The sequence below is a fragment of the Triturus cristatus genome, chromosome 7 (assembly GCF_964204655.1).
Source record: "Triturus cristatus chromosome 7, aTriCri1.1, whole genome shotgun sequence".
NCBI lineage: Eukaryota > Metazoa > Chordata > Amphibia > Caudata > Salamandridae > Triturus > Triturus cristatus.
This window is the reverse complement of record NC_140590.1, coordinates 359448848-359464688: the sequence shown is the minus strand read 5'-3', so window position 1 is coordinate 359464688 and position 15841 is coordinate 359448848. Positions and strand designations below refer to the sequence as shown.

The 15841-nt window shown below is 40.8% G+C and overlaps 1 protein-coding gene across 1 annotated transcript in view; it reads right to left on the bottom strand.

Annotated features, from left to right (window-relative positions):
- Positions 1 to 2722: 2722 nt before the first annotated feature.
- Positions 2723 to 15841, bottom strand: part of SPHK2 (sphingosine kinase 2) — a 199214-nt gene continuing 186095 nt past the window's right edge. Inside the window, exon 6 of the mRNA XM_085616525.1 lies at positions 2723 to 4605. Within this exon, the coding sequence (XP_085472651.1) occupies positions 3588 to 4605 (1018 nt within the window). The 3' untranslated portion in view covers positions 2723 to 3587. The remainder of the gene's footprint in view (positions 4606 to 15841) is intronic.

Sequence of the window (15841 nt, the reverse complement as noted above, 5' to 3'; positions counted from 1 at the left end):
GAAACAACAGGTCTTTGAAGAAAACATTTTTCCTTGGAAAAGTGATGCTCGAATCCTCAAAAGAAGTGTGAACAGAATGTGGCCAGGGTATATAATACCTATATGGAGTTTTCTACAAATGTGTAGTCGAGGCATATTTGCAGGTTTTCTGACCAACTGCTAAGAGGAGGGATTAAAGTCATTCAATGGTAGAAATCTACACTCTATGGACTTCTCTTTTGGGCCATTTGACATGACTCGAGGTACATTTGGACTAGGTAGCACTGAAACCCAACTTGCCTCTTATGAAGCTCTGTAAACACCCAGAGAAGATGACAATCCTTAAAAAAAGAGAGCAGAAAGGAGAGAGACAGTTGTGAAACCACCCTTTAAACCTTCCTAAAAGGAGAAGTTCCAGAAGGAGGCACAATCCATTTTCTGTGGCCCTGGTGGTCTGTAGCAAAATATCCAGGAGAACTGCAACACATGATGATTCAAGCAGGACTAACCAGGAAAATGGCATTTGTCCAAACACACGCAGAGGACAAGGATTTCATGCAAATACTGGCTAATATTAATCTCTAATTTAGAAAGGACAGCGGCAAATGGGTCACAGGTTTGTCTAGAATTTTCGAGATGGAGGAGAGATTAGAGATAGTTAACTACATCATCTGTATGTATGTTCTCCATTAAGAACCCTATGGAAAGGGAAGGAGGCAGTCACTGTCCTTTTAATAGTCCCTTTAAGGTTCTTCACCATTCACTTCCCATGACAGAGGAGGGTGCCAAGTGGCTGCAAGTAGAAAAGGAGACTCCTTAGTAAGAGTGGATTTTACTTAACGTTCAAGTTATTTTTAATACAGAAAGTATTAGTTGTTGAAATGTATACCAAGCACATGGATGAAGGAATATGATTTTCCATTAGGTTTGTTTGCACACTGCAACCACTTTTCCTAGAAGTAGTGCCTACTAACCATTCAAAACAGAGTGAACAGCTGTGCTCAAGAGGATGATAACGAAAGCCCAAATAGTGTTGTGGCAGAATCACTATTTATTACAAAAAAATACCAATTTAAAATGAAAAGCCCAATTTTAGGGGGAAATAAAAACAGGCCAATCTACTGGAGACATAAATGTGCTGCATAGTAGTAACAGTGAGGCGCCACATACATATTCACCTCTCATTGGAAACATTCGATCGGATCAGATTGGTGCTTCTGCTTTACATTGGAGTACTCATCCCAACTGAAGGTAGGCTACATGATAGGGCCATTTAAATGACTTGGTGTAGGTCTACAATGGAGGATCTAGGCATATTAAGGCGGTTCTAAAACAAATGGTGACAACCAGAGAACGTTTTGTGAGGGCCCAGGTAATGTGCTATGATCAAAGCAGTCTTAAAGGCTCAGCAAGCTCAGAATGCATTCAAACAATTCATGAAGACTTCAAACTACGTTTAAGTATAAAATAAGGTCAAGGTATGCTCTAATGCTTAGAATTACCTAGGGCTGGCCGATGCAGCTATGGTCGGAACTAGGCTTTAAAGAGTATCTTCAAATCTCAATGGAAATTCAGGGTGTTTTCAAATTGCTATACAATAAGGGGCAGCTGGTGAAAGACTGACATATTCCTGTAATCAGCCGTGTAATGCTGTGAGCCCAGCAGCCATAATCAACTGATCTGCAAGACACCGCATCAACAAAAGCCCTCATTGCACAAAGTCTCAAGTCCATCGTGGCTCCTTCCTATCCACAACGGTATCTCATTCACTGACGTCACACACAGTGTGATAAGTACATGCCAGCACAAATTCTACTTGCAATAATAAACATCGTAGATAGTGCATCTTGGAACACACAGCTCAACAAGAAGGCAACCTCAGATACGTGGCCTTCAGTCATGAGGCAAGCTTCGGCGTGCACGCATTCCCATCGTTCCTGTCCCTGCAGCTGGAGCAGTGGGGACCCACTTGCCTCGGTGGCTTGAGACCCCGTTTGTGCCACATCAGGTCAACATTGCAGGGGACAATTTCCATGGCTCTGCCCCACCTCTCACGGAACACAACTGCCCGGGGGTTTGCACAGCTGGCTTTCGTGGTTATTTGTGGTTCAGGGTTTGGAAATGAATTATTTGCACCCAATGCTTTAGTAACAAATACATTCGTGCAGAGCGTACCCAAGGATAAACCCGTGCACATACTGCCAAAGCACAAGAAAAATCCTGAAGTAGACACAATCTTTTGGCTCCAATACTACTGTGGCCTCAGACATGAACCTTAATATTTTTGTAGAGTTGATTCATAGCATAACCTAATTTCCTGCATTCCATGGTATGTGAGTGGACGCAGTTCCTTAGGCAGGTTTCAGGAGAGATATCCATGTCATTCTTCTCCTGTTTGAAGCATCTCACTTAGTGGGTGATTTTACGGGCATGTGAAAGTTAATCAGCACAAGAGAAGTTTGTTGTAGCATAGAACTGGGAGCTTCTAATTATTATTGCAAAAAGACAAAGGAAATGTGGGGACATCTGCCGGAACTACCACTGAGTACAGCCACGATACTGTTCGTTCTCCCCTACTCTCCTTCAAAGTTCGAGTTACTGCATGTGCCTTCATTGTTTAACACTCGGGTCACACCACTGATGTGAAAAGTGCGCAGACCAAAAAATATAAATATATAGATCTCTGAGAAGAAGGCCTTCTACAAATTCAAATCCCCTCTCTGAGTTCCAACCACAAAAATCGCTAGTATATGTATATATTAATTTCGGTCGATGAGAATATAGCACAAAAAAGATAAACATACAAAAAAAGAACACAAAAAAAAAGGAAACTGAAAAACATATTTCATCAGTGCATGTTTAAAAATCAATAAATAAAACCTTCCGTTGCATGGGTATTTTTTCGAAAAACTAATCGTTTTTCTGGACCTGAGTTACAGAGCAGACATCGACACGTACACTAACACTACCTTGATTCCTTCCACACTAAAGTTACCCCTCTCCCGGTCTCAATTTTCTGTTTTATCTCTCGAGTCTACTAACAATGCCAATGTCAGGATCCACGGATGACTGTCAACCCCTACTCACTTAAAAAGTGTGTTTTTTGCTAGACTTAGTACATTTCTGGGGCTTTTTTTTTTTAATTAACAGATTGCATAGGACGGAAGATTTGCTTTTCCATGTGAGACAAACTCGGGACGCTCCTACCACCCACACAACTTTTCAGGAGGCAGAGGTTACGTGCCCTTTCTCTTGAGATTCTGTAATTAACGTCAATAAGAGAGCTCCCTATTCCTTCTTCAGAATACACCCATTATTTCCATTTTCTCTATTCACCCCCTTACCCTTGTGTCCCTTGCAACTTCGCCATCACACCCCCCACTACCTCTGAATGTAGTGACTGTACAGAAAAATGCACCCAACCAGTGATAGGCATGGAAACGAATCATGCTTTGTCACGAAGGCACCATAAACAATAGATCTGAGGTTATCATCCAAACGTACTCTGCATCTCACCCCCATGTTGTGAAAGGGGCATAATTGAAAATGCAAACTCGCCAGCCTTCACCCAGGGAATTACAAAAATACGGTGAGGCAGGTGAACTTTTCTATAGAGGACTGGATCTAGCGCCCCGATCTCCAGTGATAAGATTGCTCAGACTGCCATGCATCTGTGCCTGGATTGGTCCATACTCCACTCGCTCTCCATCCACAGTCAGGGTGCCCTTACGAGTCAGGGGTTCAAGGCGAAAGGCACGCACATGGAATTGGTGAAGGTGAGGACAGTCAAGTTGTAAGTGCGTCCCTTTCTCCATGGCAAGGAAAAGACGCACCAGGGCTGCTCGCGTGATTCCAGCCTTCACAAAGAAGAGGTGGATCAGGCCATCATTGAAGTAGGCAGAGGGGGCTGTGAACAGGTCAGCCCCTAGGTGGCTCTGGTAAAGTGCAAGCATCAGAACAAAGTCACCCTCCACAGACACCCAGTTCTTGGGCACTGGTTGGCTCAGAGGAACCAGAACGTCATCTGGTGGGCCGTGCACATGACGAACGGGAGATGGCTCTCCAACTCCATGCAACATATGGTTTTGTGGTACAAGGTCATCAGGCACGGAGTCAAAAGGGAAGCTGGAGGACTGTAAGGCATTCAGGGGGCTAGGGGAGGGGGAGGTTTCAAAGCTGGGGAGTTCATTTGTATCCAGTATGGACGAACCACGCTTTAACAAAATGTTGCGCTCCTCGCACAGACCCATGTCTGAGATAGTGCGGTGAAGTGGTGAGCGTGGAAAAGATGACAGGCTACCATTCGGTGCCAGGGTGATACTTCTTGAAATGGAGCGATGGAGATGACTCTCAAGCACAGGCAGATAAGAGAGTCGTCCCCGATAAGTACGCAAGGATGCTAGACGAACCATGGTGCCCACTGTGAAGCGAGCAGAGCCCATATGTCTGTATTTTTCACTCTCGATGTCCACATCAGCAATAAAGCCCCAGGCCACACTGAGGAAGGAAAAGCAGCGTGTGCCAGAACATGTTGTCACTGAAACCAGGTCCATGGGTGTGATGATGCTGCGACACAACAGCAAAGTGCAGTTCAGCAGCAGCTCGGATCCCATTGCCTGCTCAAACCTGTGGGAAAGGAAACAGAGAGAAAAAGTTCAAAGAGAAGAAAAGAGGCCACTGAAGTAGTACATATTAAAGACAGTAATGTAAAATATTTTAGTCTCTTAAAATAGTCTTTACCCTTTTTTTCTAACCACAGTTCCCTTTAACCTGCTGTTATGAAATTATGATCTTGTAGGCATTTGTACAATATCCAGTCTCTTTTTAGGCATTCCAATTAGAAACTTAGAAAAACAACTGAACTCTTAATGCACAATAAGCCGCACCAACCATTAACCTACACAAATGCCCACCTTCAAGGGTCAACTGCCCCAGACATAAATTCAAATGCAATTCCAAATAATGGAGAGGCAACAACAGAGATGGTCATTATACAGTCACAGATCAGTTCATGGTTGCAAAACATGACATAAGTGATTTTCAGCTTGTTGCAGTAAATTAATTTATTTTCCTCTTCTGAAAGTTAGCTAACTAACACCCTTCTATCACAGAAGAAAATTGTTTTATCGTGCTTATAAAACAATCCGTAAAGTTCAAATGAGGTCTATCTTGTTATAACATTTCTCAGTGGTCTCATGTACATTCAACAGGATACTTCACGTCATATTGAATTTCAGTCATGTTCGGCGTTCATGACTACATGCACTATGTTCTGTCAGCTCTGCATGATGACTTGCAATAACAAGCTCAAACCACTTCCTTGATCACTTTTGCAGAGTCCTCTATAGTAGATACAGTTATATGTGCAGCCCCTACCAGAAGATGCATAGTCCAACTCCGTAGATAACTGGGTATTTACATTTGGTCTACAAAATACATAAAAAAAAAAAATTATATATATATATTACCTACTGGCGGTCGCCAGTAGGTAGTTATAGTTAGGACCACGTTTCCATAGGAAATCCGCAACATTCTATTTTGAATAACTTTGGCGCCGGTCGTCGAATCCTCGCGAATTTTTCAAAATAGGTGGGGCGCTACGCTCCGCTCCTACCCTGAAAGTCTCGGGGGGATTCGTCAAGCGGGGGCTGAGATAAAAGGGGGGTCCCAAAACGCGTTTTTCCCATGCATTTTTCCATAGGACCTTTAGACAGAGCTACAGCCCGAACGGCTGAACAGAATTTAATGAAATTTGGCAGAGAGGTAGTCCCCAGGTCAAGGAAGTGCCTTTTGTAGGTTTGGTGTAAATCTGTTCAGTAGATTCTGAGAAAATAGCATTTAAATCAATATATCTGTGGCAGCTTACGGTGCGCTTACCGTGCGCGTACGGTGGCGTGCGCGAGCTCACATCTGATTGGCTGTTAGATCTTAGTAAACATTCGAATCGGAAGAAAGGAGGAAGTGTCGGCCGCCATTTTGTCACTCGCACTGTCAGGGGGGTGAATAAAAAAGGTGGATAATGTGAAAAGGGGGCAGGCTCGACAGTTCCTGACCCCCTAGCCTTGGTCAGGGGGTCCTAGAAGGACCCTCAAGGGCAAAAATGAAATTTATTTTTCTTTCGAAAAATCGCCGAATGCGCGTAGCGTACGCGCACGGTGTAAACTGCGAAATTCCGCGAAATTCGCGGAATTACGCGTACCGTGCGCGCACGGCAAAAAAAAATTTGCAAAAAGGAAAAAGCTTAAAAAAAAATAAAAAAAATTGTGAGGTAAGGTTGGCTCTTATAAGAGCCGTTGGGTTAATACAGGGATAGAGGAAAGAAAGAATGGGAATATTATAAGCGTCTACAAACATGCTGGTCTATCTTATTGTTAATAAGGGGAAGACTGATCTCCCCATAAACAATAAGACCACCACATCTTGTACACCTCATTTCAACCCTCCCAAATCGAGGGTTAATGTCCACAGGAAAAGAAGAAGGTGATGCTCCCACCTCAGAGGAAGGGCTCAGCTGAGCTGCCGATGATGTACTCGGCTGAGCATCTGAGGTTGGGCTCTGGTGACTTACTGAAGAGTTTTCTCCAGTATGTCGAGCAAAGGTCCTGGGATGTCTATCCTGCAGGTGTCTTTTCATAGAGTGATTTCCAAAGGAATATTTCTTCCTTGGATTTCCTCTAGATAAAACACGGCCACAAAGTGTGCAAGTGACCAATTGAGCATTCACCTTTTTCTCCCCCTCTGGAAAAGTAAAATACTCCCATACAAAGAAGTCTTTTGTTTCCTCCTTCTCTGGATCATGGTGGTGCTGCTGGCCTCACTCTCAGAAGAGCTCTGCTGTTCTGCCATTGTATCCCAATGTCAATCCAGCTCCATCTCCTAAGGGATCTCAAGCAGTAATGAGGGGAATGGGTGTGGTGTTTGAAGTTTCTGGAACTGAAAGTAGTTTAAACCAATGAAAAGTGTTCTTTCAAGCAGTAATGAGGGGAATGGGTGTGGTGTGGGAAGTTTCTGGAACTGAAAGTAATTTCAACCAATGAAAAGTGTTCTTTGTGGATCACATGACCTACCGTGCGCGCTCCGTAAGCTCACGGTACGCGCTCGTAAACAAGTACGCATGCGCAAACGTGACGCTTACGGAGCGCTTACGGAGCGCGTACGGAAGATGCACTCGCGCATGCGCATTACACGCCCCTGCGTAACCGCGACGTTGCTTCCGCGTGTACGCGTACGTCACGCACGTATCACGTAGGCGCGCTGTACTTATGACGTGCTGAGCACGTAGCGTCAGCTTACGGTACGCGTATCCTATTACGTACGCGCACCGTACTAATGACGTACGGAGCGCGTACCGTCAGCTTACCGTACGCGCACGGAAAAAAATGCATAAAAAAAAAAAAACCTTTCCATAATGCAGGATATAGTACATATATTATTTTATACATAGGTTTTCAAAAAATGTCAAAAAAAAATTTGCATTTAAAAAAACGTACAAATTCACTGAAAAAACCATGGGTTTCACACACGTTATAGTTAGGAATTAGCATTTAAAAAACCTTGCAAATTCACTGAAAAAACCATAGGTTTCACACATGTTATAGTTAGCTGGAAATTTTACTGATAAAAAACCAATGAAATTCCCCCGTTATAGTTACTGCAGGCAACTATAACTCACGCGACCGCAATCCTCTGCTGATGGTAATACTGTATTTAGACAATTATTTGCCCATGTGTTCTTCCATTAAATTTTAGCTATACATATATTACAAATATTTTTTTTTCATAAAGACACATATGTCATCAGCAGAGGATTGCGGTCGCGTGAGTTATAGTTGCCTGCAGTAACTATAACGGGGGAATTTCATTGGTTTTTTATCAGTAAAATTTCCAGCTAACTATAACATGTGTGAAACCTATGGTTTTTTCAGTGAATATATATATATATACACATCAACAAAGCCTTTCCACGATGAAAAAAGCGTTCTTGAGCCCAGTTCCTTTAGCGTGATTATTTATTTAAGAAATAGCAAACGCACACCCGACGCGTTTCGGTGCCACTGCACCTTGGTCACGGGTAATCAGCAGTTTGTGAATAGTGCTACATATAGTGTTTAAACAAAACATAAACATAAAGGTAGGACTACCTGCCCCAACTCGATAATAAAGACCTTCAAAATTGGCATCCATTTTGTAGTGGTCAAATCGTCACAAGTTACTGTTTCAAACATTTTGTAATTGCCACTGATTACAATATCTGGTGAGAGCAACACGCACATAATTATGCATATTGGTACAAGGTAATTTCAAAGCAATTGTAGTGATAAGTCCGGCTCAAGTGAGCATAATACTACAAACGAGCGATTTTATCTAACACCACGCAATTAACCAATCTTGCTGTGTGCTACATGTTGCTGTTTGATTTACGCCCTAGTGGGCTGTCTCTTAAATTTTATACCGAGATGTATTTAAATGAAGGTAGACGACAACTGGATGATGTTAATAGTTACACAATCAGTAACAGGAGTTGTTACGAAAATAGCAATATCGAATACCAATTGCAACTAGTTGAGTGGAAACGTCAAAGATTGATATCAGACGAAGAGTACAGATTTCTCAAATGTGACCATCCAAAACTGCCGGCCCTTTATTTATTGCCAAAACTACATAAAGACAGGGTCAATCCTCCAGGACGACCTATTGTGTCCTCTATAGGGAGCACCTATGAAAATACCTCCAAATACATTCACCATTTTTTACGCCCTTATGTCCAAAAACTCCCTTCTTATTTACAGGACACTCGAGATTTTTTAAAAGTCATTGAAAAAGTCCGGTGGGAAGAAGACATGTGGCTAATGACACTTGATGTCAATAGCTGATATACGTGTATACCACACGATTTGGGAGTACAAGCCAATCAGCACTTTTTGAAACAAAGAGACATTAAGTATCTTTTACACACTGAAATGCTAGTATGCATGATGCAAAGATGTCTTTCGAACAATTTTTTTCTGTTTGATCACGTCATCTATTGTCAGGCTCGAGGTACGGCGATGGGAACCTGCTTCGCCCCCAGCTACGCGGGTTTATACCTGGGCTGGTGGGAGGAGCAGGTGGCCAGTAAGATCTTGGCCTTTACCCAGAGCGTTGGTCTCTGGGCAAGATATATAGATGACGTATTTTGTCTCTGGAAGGGAGAAAAAGATGATGCTTTGCAATTTGTGGCCAACTTAAATGCAAACGAGTGCAATTTGACATTCACGTGCACAATAGAAAAAGAAACCATCGAATTTCTGGATGTGATCGTTAATGTCAAAAATGGTAAATTGGAAAGCAAGTTGTTCCGGAAACTAACAGCAGGTAACAGCCTGCTACATGCGGACAGCTGCCACCCAAAGAATCTGATTCGCAGCATCCCGTACGGGGAACTTTTAAGGGCCAAGAGAAATTGCAGCACACAATCAAACTTTGAATCAGAAATGACAAACATGAAAGAAAGATTTGGGGAAAGAGGATACTCAAATAAAATAATCAAACAAGCATGTGCTAAAGTTAGAACAGTTTTGAGGGATGACCTTTTAAACCCAAAAACCCCTAAAGAAGACCAAGATGAGCCAATCAGGTTCATCACTGCATACTCTAGCCAGTCGTGGCAGGTTAGAAAATGTCTGAAAAAATATTGGCACATCTTAAACATTGATCCTGAGTTGAAAAAAGCAGTGGGAAGTCAGCCGAAAGTCACATTCAGAAAATGTCCAGCTCTTAAAGATCTTCTTTGCAGCAGTGCTGTAAGTAATAAAGAGCAAAAATGGAGAGAGATAAAGGGATCCTACACGTGTAATTCATGCAAGGCATGTAAAAATAGCGTGAATCGAAAGGAACTCACTTTATCAAAAAATCAGAAACCATACATAATTCAAAAACATTTAACGTGCAAATCTGACTTTTGCGTGTATGCTTTGTGTTGTCCTTGCCCTTTAGTATACATTGGAAGTACTATTCACCAGGTGAAAAAACGAATCTTGGAACACACTAGGGCCATTATCAATGAGGACAAGCAATATCCCATTGCTAGACATTTTAAAGAAACACATGGAAAAAACATCAATGTCCTACAATTTTGTGCCCTGGATAGAATTCCAAAATCAGAAAGGGGTGGAGATAGAGTGAGAGAGCTACGGAAACTGGAGTCCAAAATGATTATTAAATATGATACCGTACAACCATTAGGTTTAAATAAAGATGAAGAGATGTCGGTTCATTTGGGTTAAATAATCATTAACGTGCTGTACATTTGACACTCAAATTATAAGATATTACATGATGTAAATAAGAAGCCATAAGTTTGTTTTTTAATTGTTTATATTAGTATAGTGATTGCAAAAAATTTGTTTATGTTTTGTAGGAGACCAAACTGTCAGCATACCATTAAGAAGATCTACTTTCAGAGGCATTATGAAATTATGATTTGGTTCGCGCAAAGTGAGACAATCAATTATAAGAGCCACTGATGAATTTGGGCCCACTGGGGCAGCATTCACAAAAATTTAAGAGACAGCCCACTAGGGCGTAAATCAAACAGCAACATGTAGCACACAGCAAGATTGGTTAATTGCGTGGTGTTAGATAAAATCGCTCGTTTGTAGTATTATGCTCACTTGAGCCGGACTTATCACTACAATTGCTTTGAAATTACCTTGTACCAATATGCATAATTATGTTCGTGTTGCTCTCACCAGATATTGTAATCAGTGGCAATTACAAAATGTTTGAAACAGTAACTTGTGACGATTTGACCACTACAAAATGGATGCCAATTTTGAAGGTCTTTATTATCGAGTTGGGGCAGGTAGTCCTACCTTTATGTTTATGTTTTGTTTAAACACTATATGTAGCACTTTTCACAAACTGCTGATTACCCGTGACCAAGGTGCAGTGGCACCGAAACGTGTCGGGTGTGCGTTTGCTATTTCTTAAATAAATAATCACGCTAAAGGAACTGGGCTCAAGAACGCTTTTTTCATCGTGGAAAGGCTTTGTTGATAAATGAATGAGGATCGCTACCTCGCTTGAGCCCGCCACCGCAAAAGCGGCAGGGAAACCAGCGAACTGTATGAAAGATTATATATATATATATATATATATATATATATATATATATATATATATATATATACACACATATATTCATATATACATATACACATATAAAAAAATATATATGCTCTTGTTGGTAATTCAGATGATGCGGTATGTCCAACCCAAGAACTCCTCCTTAATCTAGGCACCAAGGGCAACTCTCCAGCTATTAGCCCATTCGTCCTAAATCTACGTTTACCCCACTCAAGCCAAAGGATGCATTGGATATATTTAATGACTGTGTCACTCAAGACCTTAATACTCTAAATAAGAAGATTCTAAGAACCAATAAATGTCGAGAGAGACAAAATTCCACCTTAATCAATAAATTGAAAAATAATAATGAAGTCATCATAACAAAAGCAGACAAGGGGGGCAATGTTAATCTTTGGTCTAAGAGTGACTATTTATAGGAGGCCTATCGGCATTTGAATGATGAACGGTGTTATAGAAAGGCCACTTTTAATGACATCAGAAAGTTGAAAGATTCCATTCATGCTGAACTTGGGCAATGGAAGAGGGATGGACTATTGAACAAGAACGAACACAGTTTTCTTAAAATTGAGTTTCCAACCACTGCAGTTCTTTATTTCATCCCCAAAGTGCATAAACAACAAGTCCCTACTCCAGGGAGACCTATCATCTCAGCTCAACGAAGTCTGTGTGATAACATATCTAAATATGTTGACTTTTTTTACGTGAATTTGTGGAGGAACTTCCGTCTTACATTAAGGACACTGGGCATTTTCTCTCAAATATATCAAAAACAGTGTGGCATGATGGTTACCGGTTTATTGTTATGGATATTTGCTCTCTCTACACCAGCATACGTCATTGTGATGGTTTGCAAGCAGTCAAATTCTATTTAGAGAAGAGAGATATTATTTTCCATCAACATAATAGTATGTTATTACGTATGATTGAATTATGTTTGTGTAACAACTATTTTTTGTTCAACCAAGAGGTGTTTCAACAATTGCAAGGTGTAGCTATGGGGGCATGTTTCTCCCCCAGCTACGCGTGTTTACACGTGGGCTGGTGGGAGGAACATGTCCTCAGAAGCATTCATGGCGAAATGTATTCGACACATGTCGTACGATGGTGGAGATTCATCGACGACATTTGCATAATTTGGAATGGGTCAATTGAATCAGCTAATGAATTTGTGAAGCTGGTCAATATAAAACAACTTAAATCTTGAATTTACTGCCCATATTAGTGCTGAACATGTTGAATTTCTTGATGTTGAATTATATATCCATGACTATAACATACACACTAAAGTACATCGCAAGAGTACAGCTGGTAACTCAGTGCTCCATGCGCAGAGCTCCCATCCATATCATTTACTTAAAAGCATACCGTATGGTGAGTTTCTGCGCATTAAGCGCATTTGTAGCACAGAAATTGATTGTAACAGTTGTCAGGAAGAATCATTTCAGAGATTTTTAGCTCGCGGTTACACCAGGAAGGATTTGGAAGCAGCATTAGTTAAAGCCAACACCACTAACCGCGATGATTATCTTGAGTCGATAATCAGGACTACTACCAACAAATCCACCTCTAAAATTGAGATTGAGGGCAGCGAACCTAGTTCTATTCGGTTCATCACTACCTTTAGTAATCAGGACAAGGAGTTAAGAAAATTGATCTATAAAAACTGGCCCATAGTGAAAACTGATCTTACTATGTCCCAACTAGTGCCTGACTTACCCCTAATTACTTTCAGGAGAGCACCCTCTATGAGGGATGCCCTGGTCAGGACTAGTCCTGAGGTTACCATCACGAGCACATGGCTATCTAACCGTAAGGGCTTTTTCAAGTGCAGTTCGTGCCGAGCGTGCAAGTTTGGCACTAACACTTATGAATTCATGAGCGCTTTTGATCAAATCCCCACTGCTCTTAAAGGTTTTTTCACGTGCAAAACTGATCATGCAGTTTATGTTCTTAAATGCTCATGTAATTTAAAGTATGTTGGTAGCACCAAATTACAGGTATCAGTCAGAATTTTGCAACATTTAAGAGCGATTGTCAACTCGGATTCAAGCTACCCTGTTGCCCGCCATTTTAAATTAGTTCACCAGAACAACTTGAACGATTTAAAGTACTTTGTGATCGATGCAGTACCCAAATTAACTAGAGGGGGTAACAGGGAAAAGCGCCTTAGGCAATTGGAAACCCAATATATTCTACTACTAGACACTAAGATGCCTAATGGCCTTAACACAGGGGAAGATATGCATACTTTCCTTTGAATATCATTATAAGATATAGTTTTCTCTCTGTGTGCTTTGTTGACAATCTCTTATTTGCACTCCATACAGCAGTTTTCTCGATGATCTGATCTTATTAGTTTAATGTATACTAGTGATTCATGGGGTTTTTTCTAAACCATTTGTACCCTTTGAGGTATATCTAGGTTTTTCCCCTTGTTCCTGTGGTTATGTTGGTTTTGTATGAACAACCTAGAAAGTGCTGCTATAAGAGTTTTATCTTGCAACCCCAGTTGAAGTGATGATTTTATTCAGCTTGCTTATTATCCCGTCGGGCTTTATCCCCTTCCCTGTTTTCTAACTGTTTTTGCTGCTATACTACTTTGTTATTTGCACATGTTTTGCCTATTTGCACAGATGCACTTGCATTTTTTCTCCAGTACAGTTGTTCTTATCAGACTGCCCAATAATATTTGCACTGATGCACTTGCACTTTATCTTTGATCAAATATGGGGCTAATACCATCAACTAGGCTTTGCGATACTTATCGTAATATGCTATGCAATGTTTGCACTTGCACTTGATATATCTGTACTGGCTGTTTTATTATTATGCGGACATTTGTGTATTTATGTGTGTATTTTCATGTGTATATTTATGTCATTCTGTAGTTATTAGCTATATTTATGAAAGAGCAAAAACTACAAATCAGGAAAGGAACTGATGCCAGACTGTTAACATCGAATTTGCTGTATTTAAACTATGGGGCTTCAAAGGTTTATTTTGATGAGGATGTTCCGCTGTGATTTATTTATATTGAATTTATTATTCTGTTTTTTGAATTTCTTTGGTTATCCCTCCGTCATGTTGATAATTATTTCCAATTTGATTGGATATATTTTTTGGTACTTTTTATGGGCAACTGTAAAGGAAATGCGTGCATAACAACCTACATTAGGGTGTATTTAGCTGTGCAACCACTATGGTACAATTGTTTTTGACTTTGTCATCCACTATTTTTTGTAAAAATGCATAGTATAAGTATTTCTTTCATGTCCACCCTTTTTGTTAGTTTGGAGTTTGTTGTTCTGTATGCCGCTGTTCCATTGGCTCTTACGTGAGGGAGGGGTTAACATTACACTATATCTTTATTGTTTAGCTCTTCAGGTGTCATGTGATCAAGGCCGTGGAAACGCGGCCGAAACGCGTCATGCAGATTGACTCAAAAGAATAAACCTGCTTTAAACTTAGCTCTCTGCGTGTGGTGGTCTGTACCTGTTCCAGTTATCTGCTGGAGTTTGGGAACTCATCGCTGTATATATATATATATATATATTCAGTGAAAAAAACATAGGTTTCACACATGTTATAGTTAGCTGGACATTTTACTCGTAAAAAACCAATGAAATTCCCCCGTTATAGTTACTGCAGGCAACTATAACTCACGCGACCGCAATCTTCTGCTGATGACATATGTGTCTTTATGAAAAAAAAATATTTGTAATATATGTAAAGCTAAAATTTAATGGAAGAAGACATGGGCAAATAAGTGTCTAAATACAGTATTAGCATCAGCAGAGGATTGCGGTCGCGTGAGTTATAGTTGCCTGCAGTAACTATAACGGGGGAATTTCATTGGTTTTTTACGAGTAAAATGTCCAGCTAACTATAACATGTGTGAAACCTATGGTTTTTTCACTGAATTTCTATGGTTTTTTAAATGCTAAGTCCTAACTATAACGTGTGTGAAACCCATGGTTTTTTCAGTGAATTTGCAAGGTTTTTTAAATGCTAATTCCTAACTATAACGTGTGTGAAACCTATGTTTTTTTCAGTGAATTTGTACGGTTTTTTAAATGCTAAGTTACTTTACGCCATTCGTGGCGTGCACGCCCACTTTACGCAGTTAGTGCCATACACGCAAGGTGGGCACGCAGTGCGCTACGCGCACCGCGTGCCCACGTTACGCACCGTGCGCACATGTAGGACATATTATGCGCTTCCTTGTGATAGGTAATCTGTTAAATTTAATTTGTAAGTGATGACAATAATATGCCATGCACAGAGAGTTTTTTTTTTAATTAAAATTTTTAGCGTAAGCGCACCGTACGCGTACGGTAAGCGTAATCGGCGAAATTTTCAAAAAATAAAAATTTACCGTTTTTGGCCTTTGAGGACTCAACTAACATGGCTATGTGCATGGGCGCTGTCTAAACAGCCCCTTTATATGTTTTTTGCCTTTATTTACAGCCCCCCCCTCAGAGTGCGAGAGAGAAAATGGCGGCCGCCGCTTCCTGGTTTCGACCGATTCGAATGTTTACTTAGATGTAACAGCCAATCAGAATCGCGCTTGCGCACGCCACCGTACGCGTACGGTAAGCTTACGGTAAGCGTACCGTAAGCTGGCTCAGATATATATATTGATTTAAAGGCTATTTTCTCAGAATCTACTGAACAGATTTACACCAAACCTACAAAAGGCACTTCCTTGACCTGAGGACTACCTCTCTGCCAA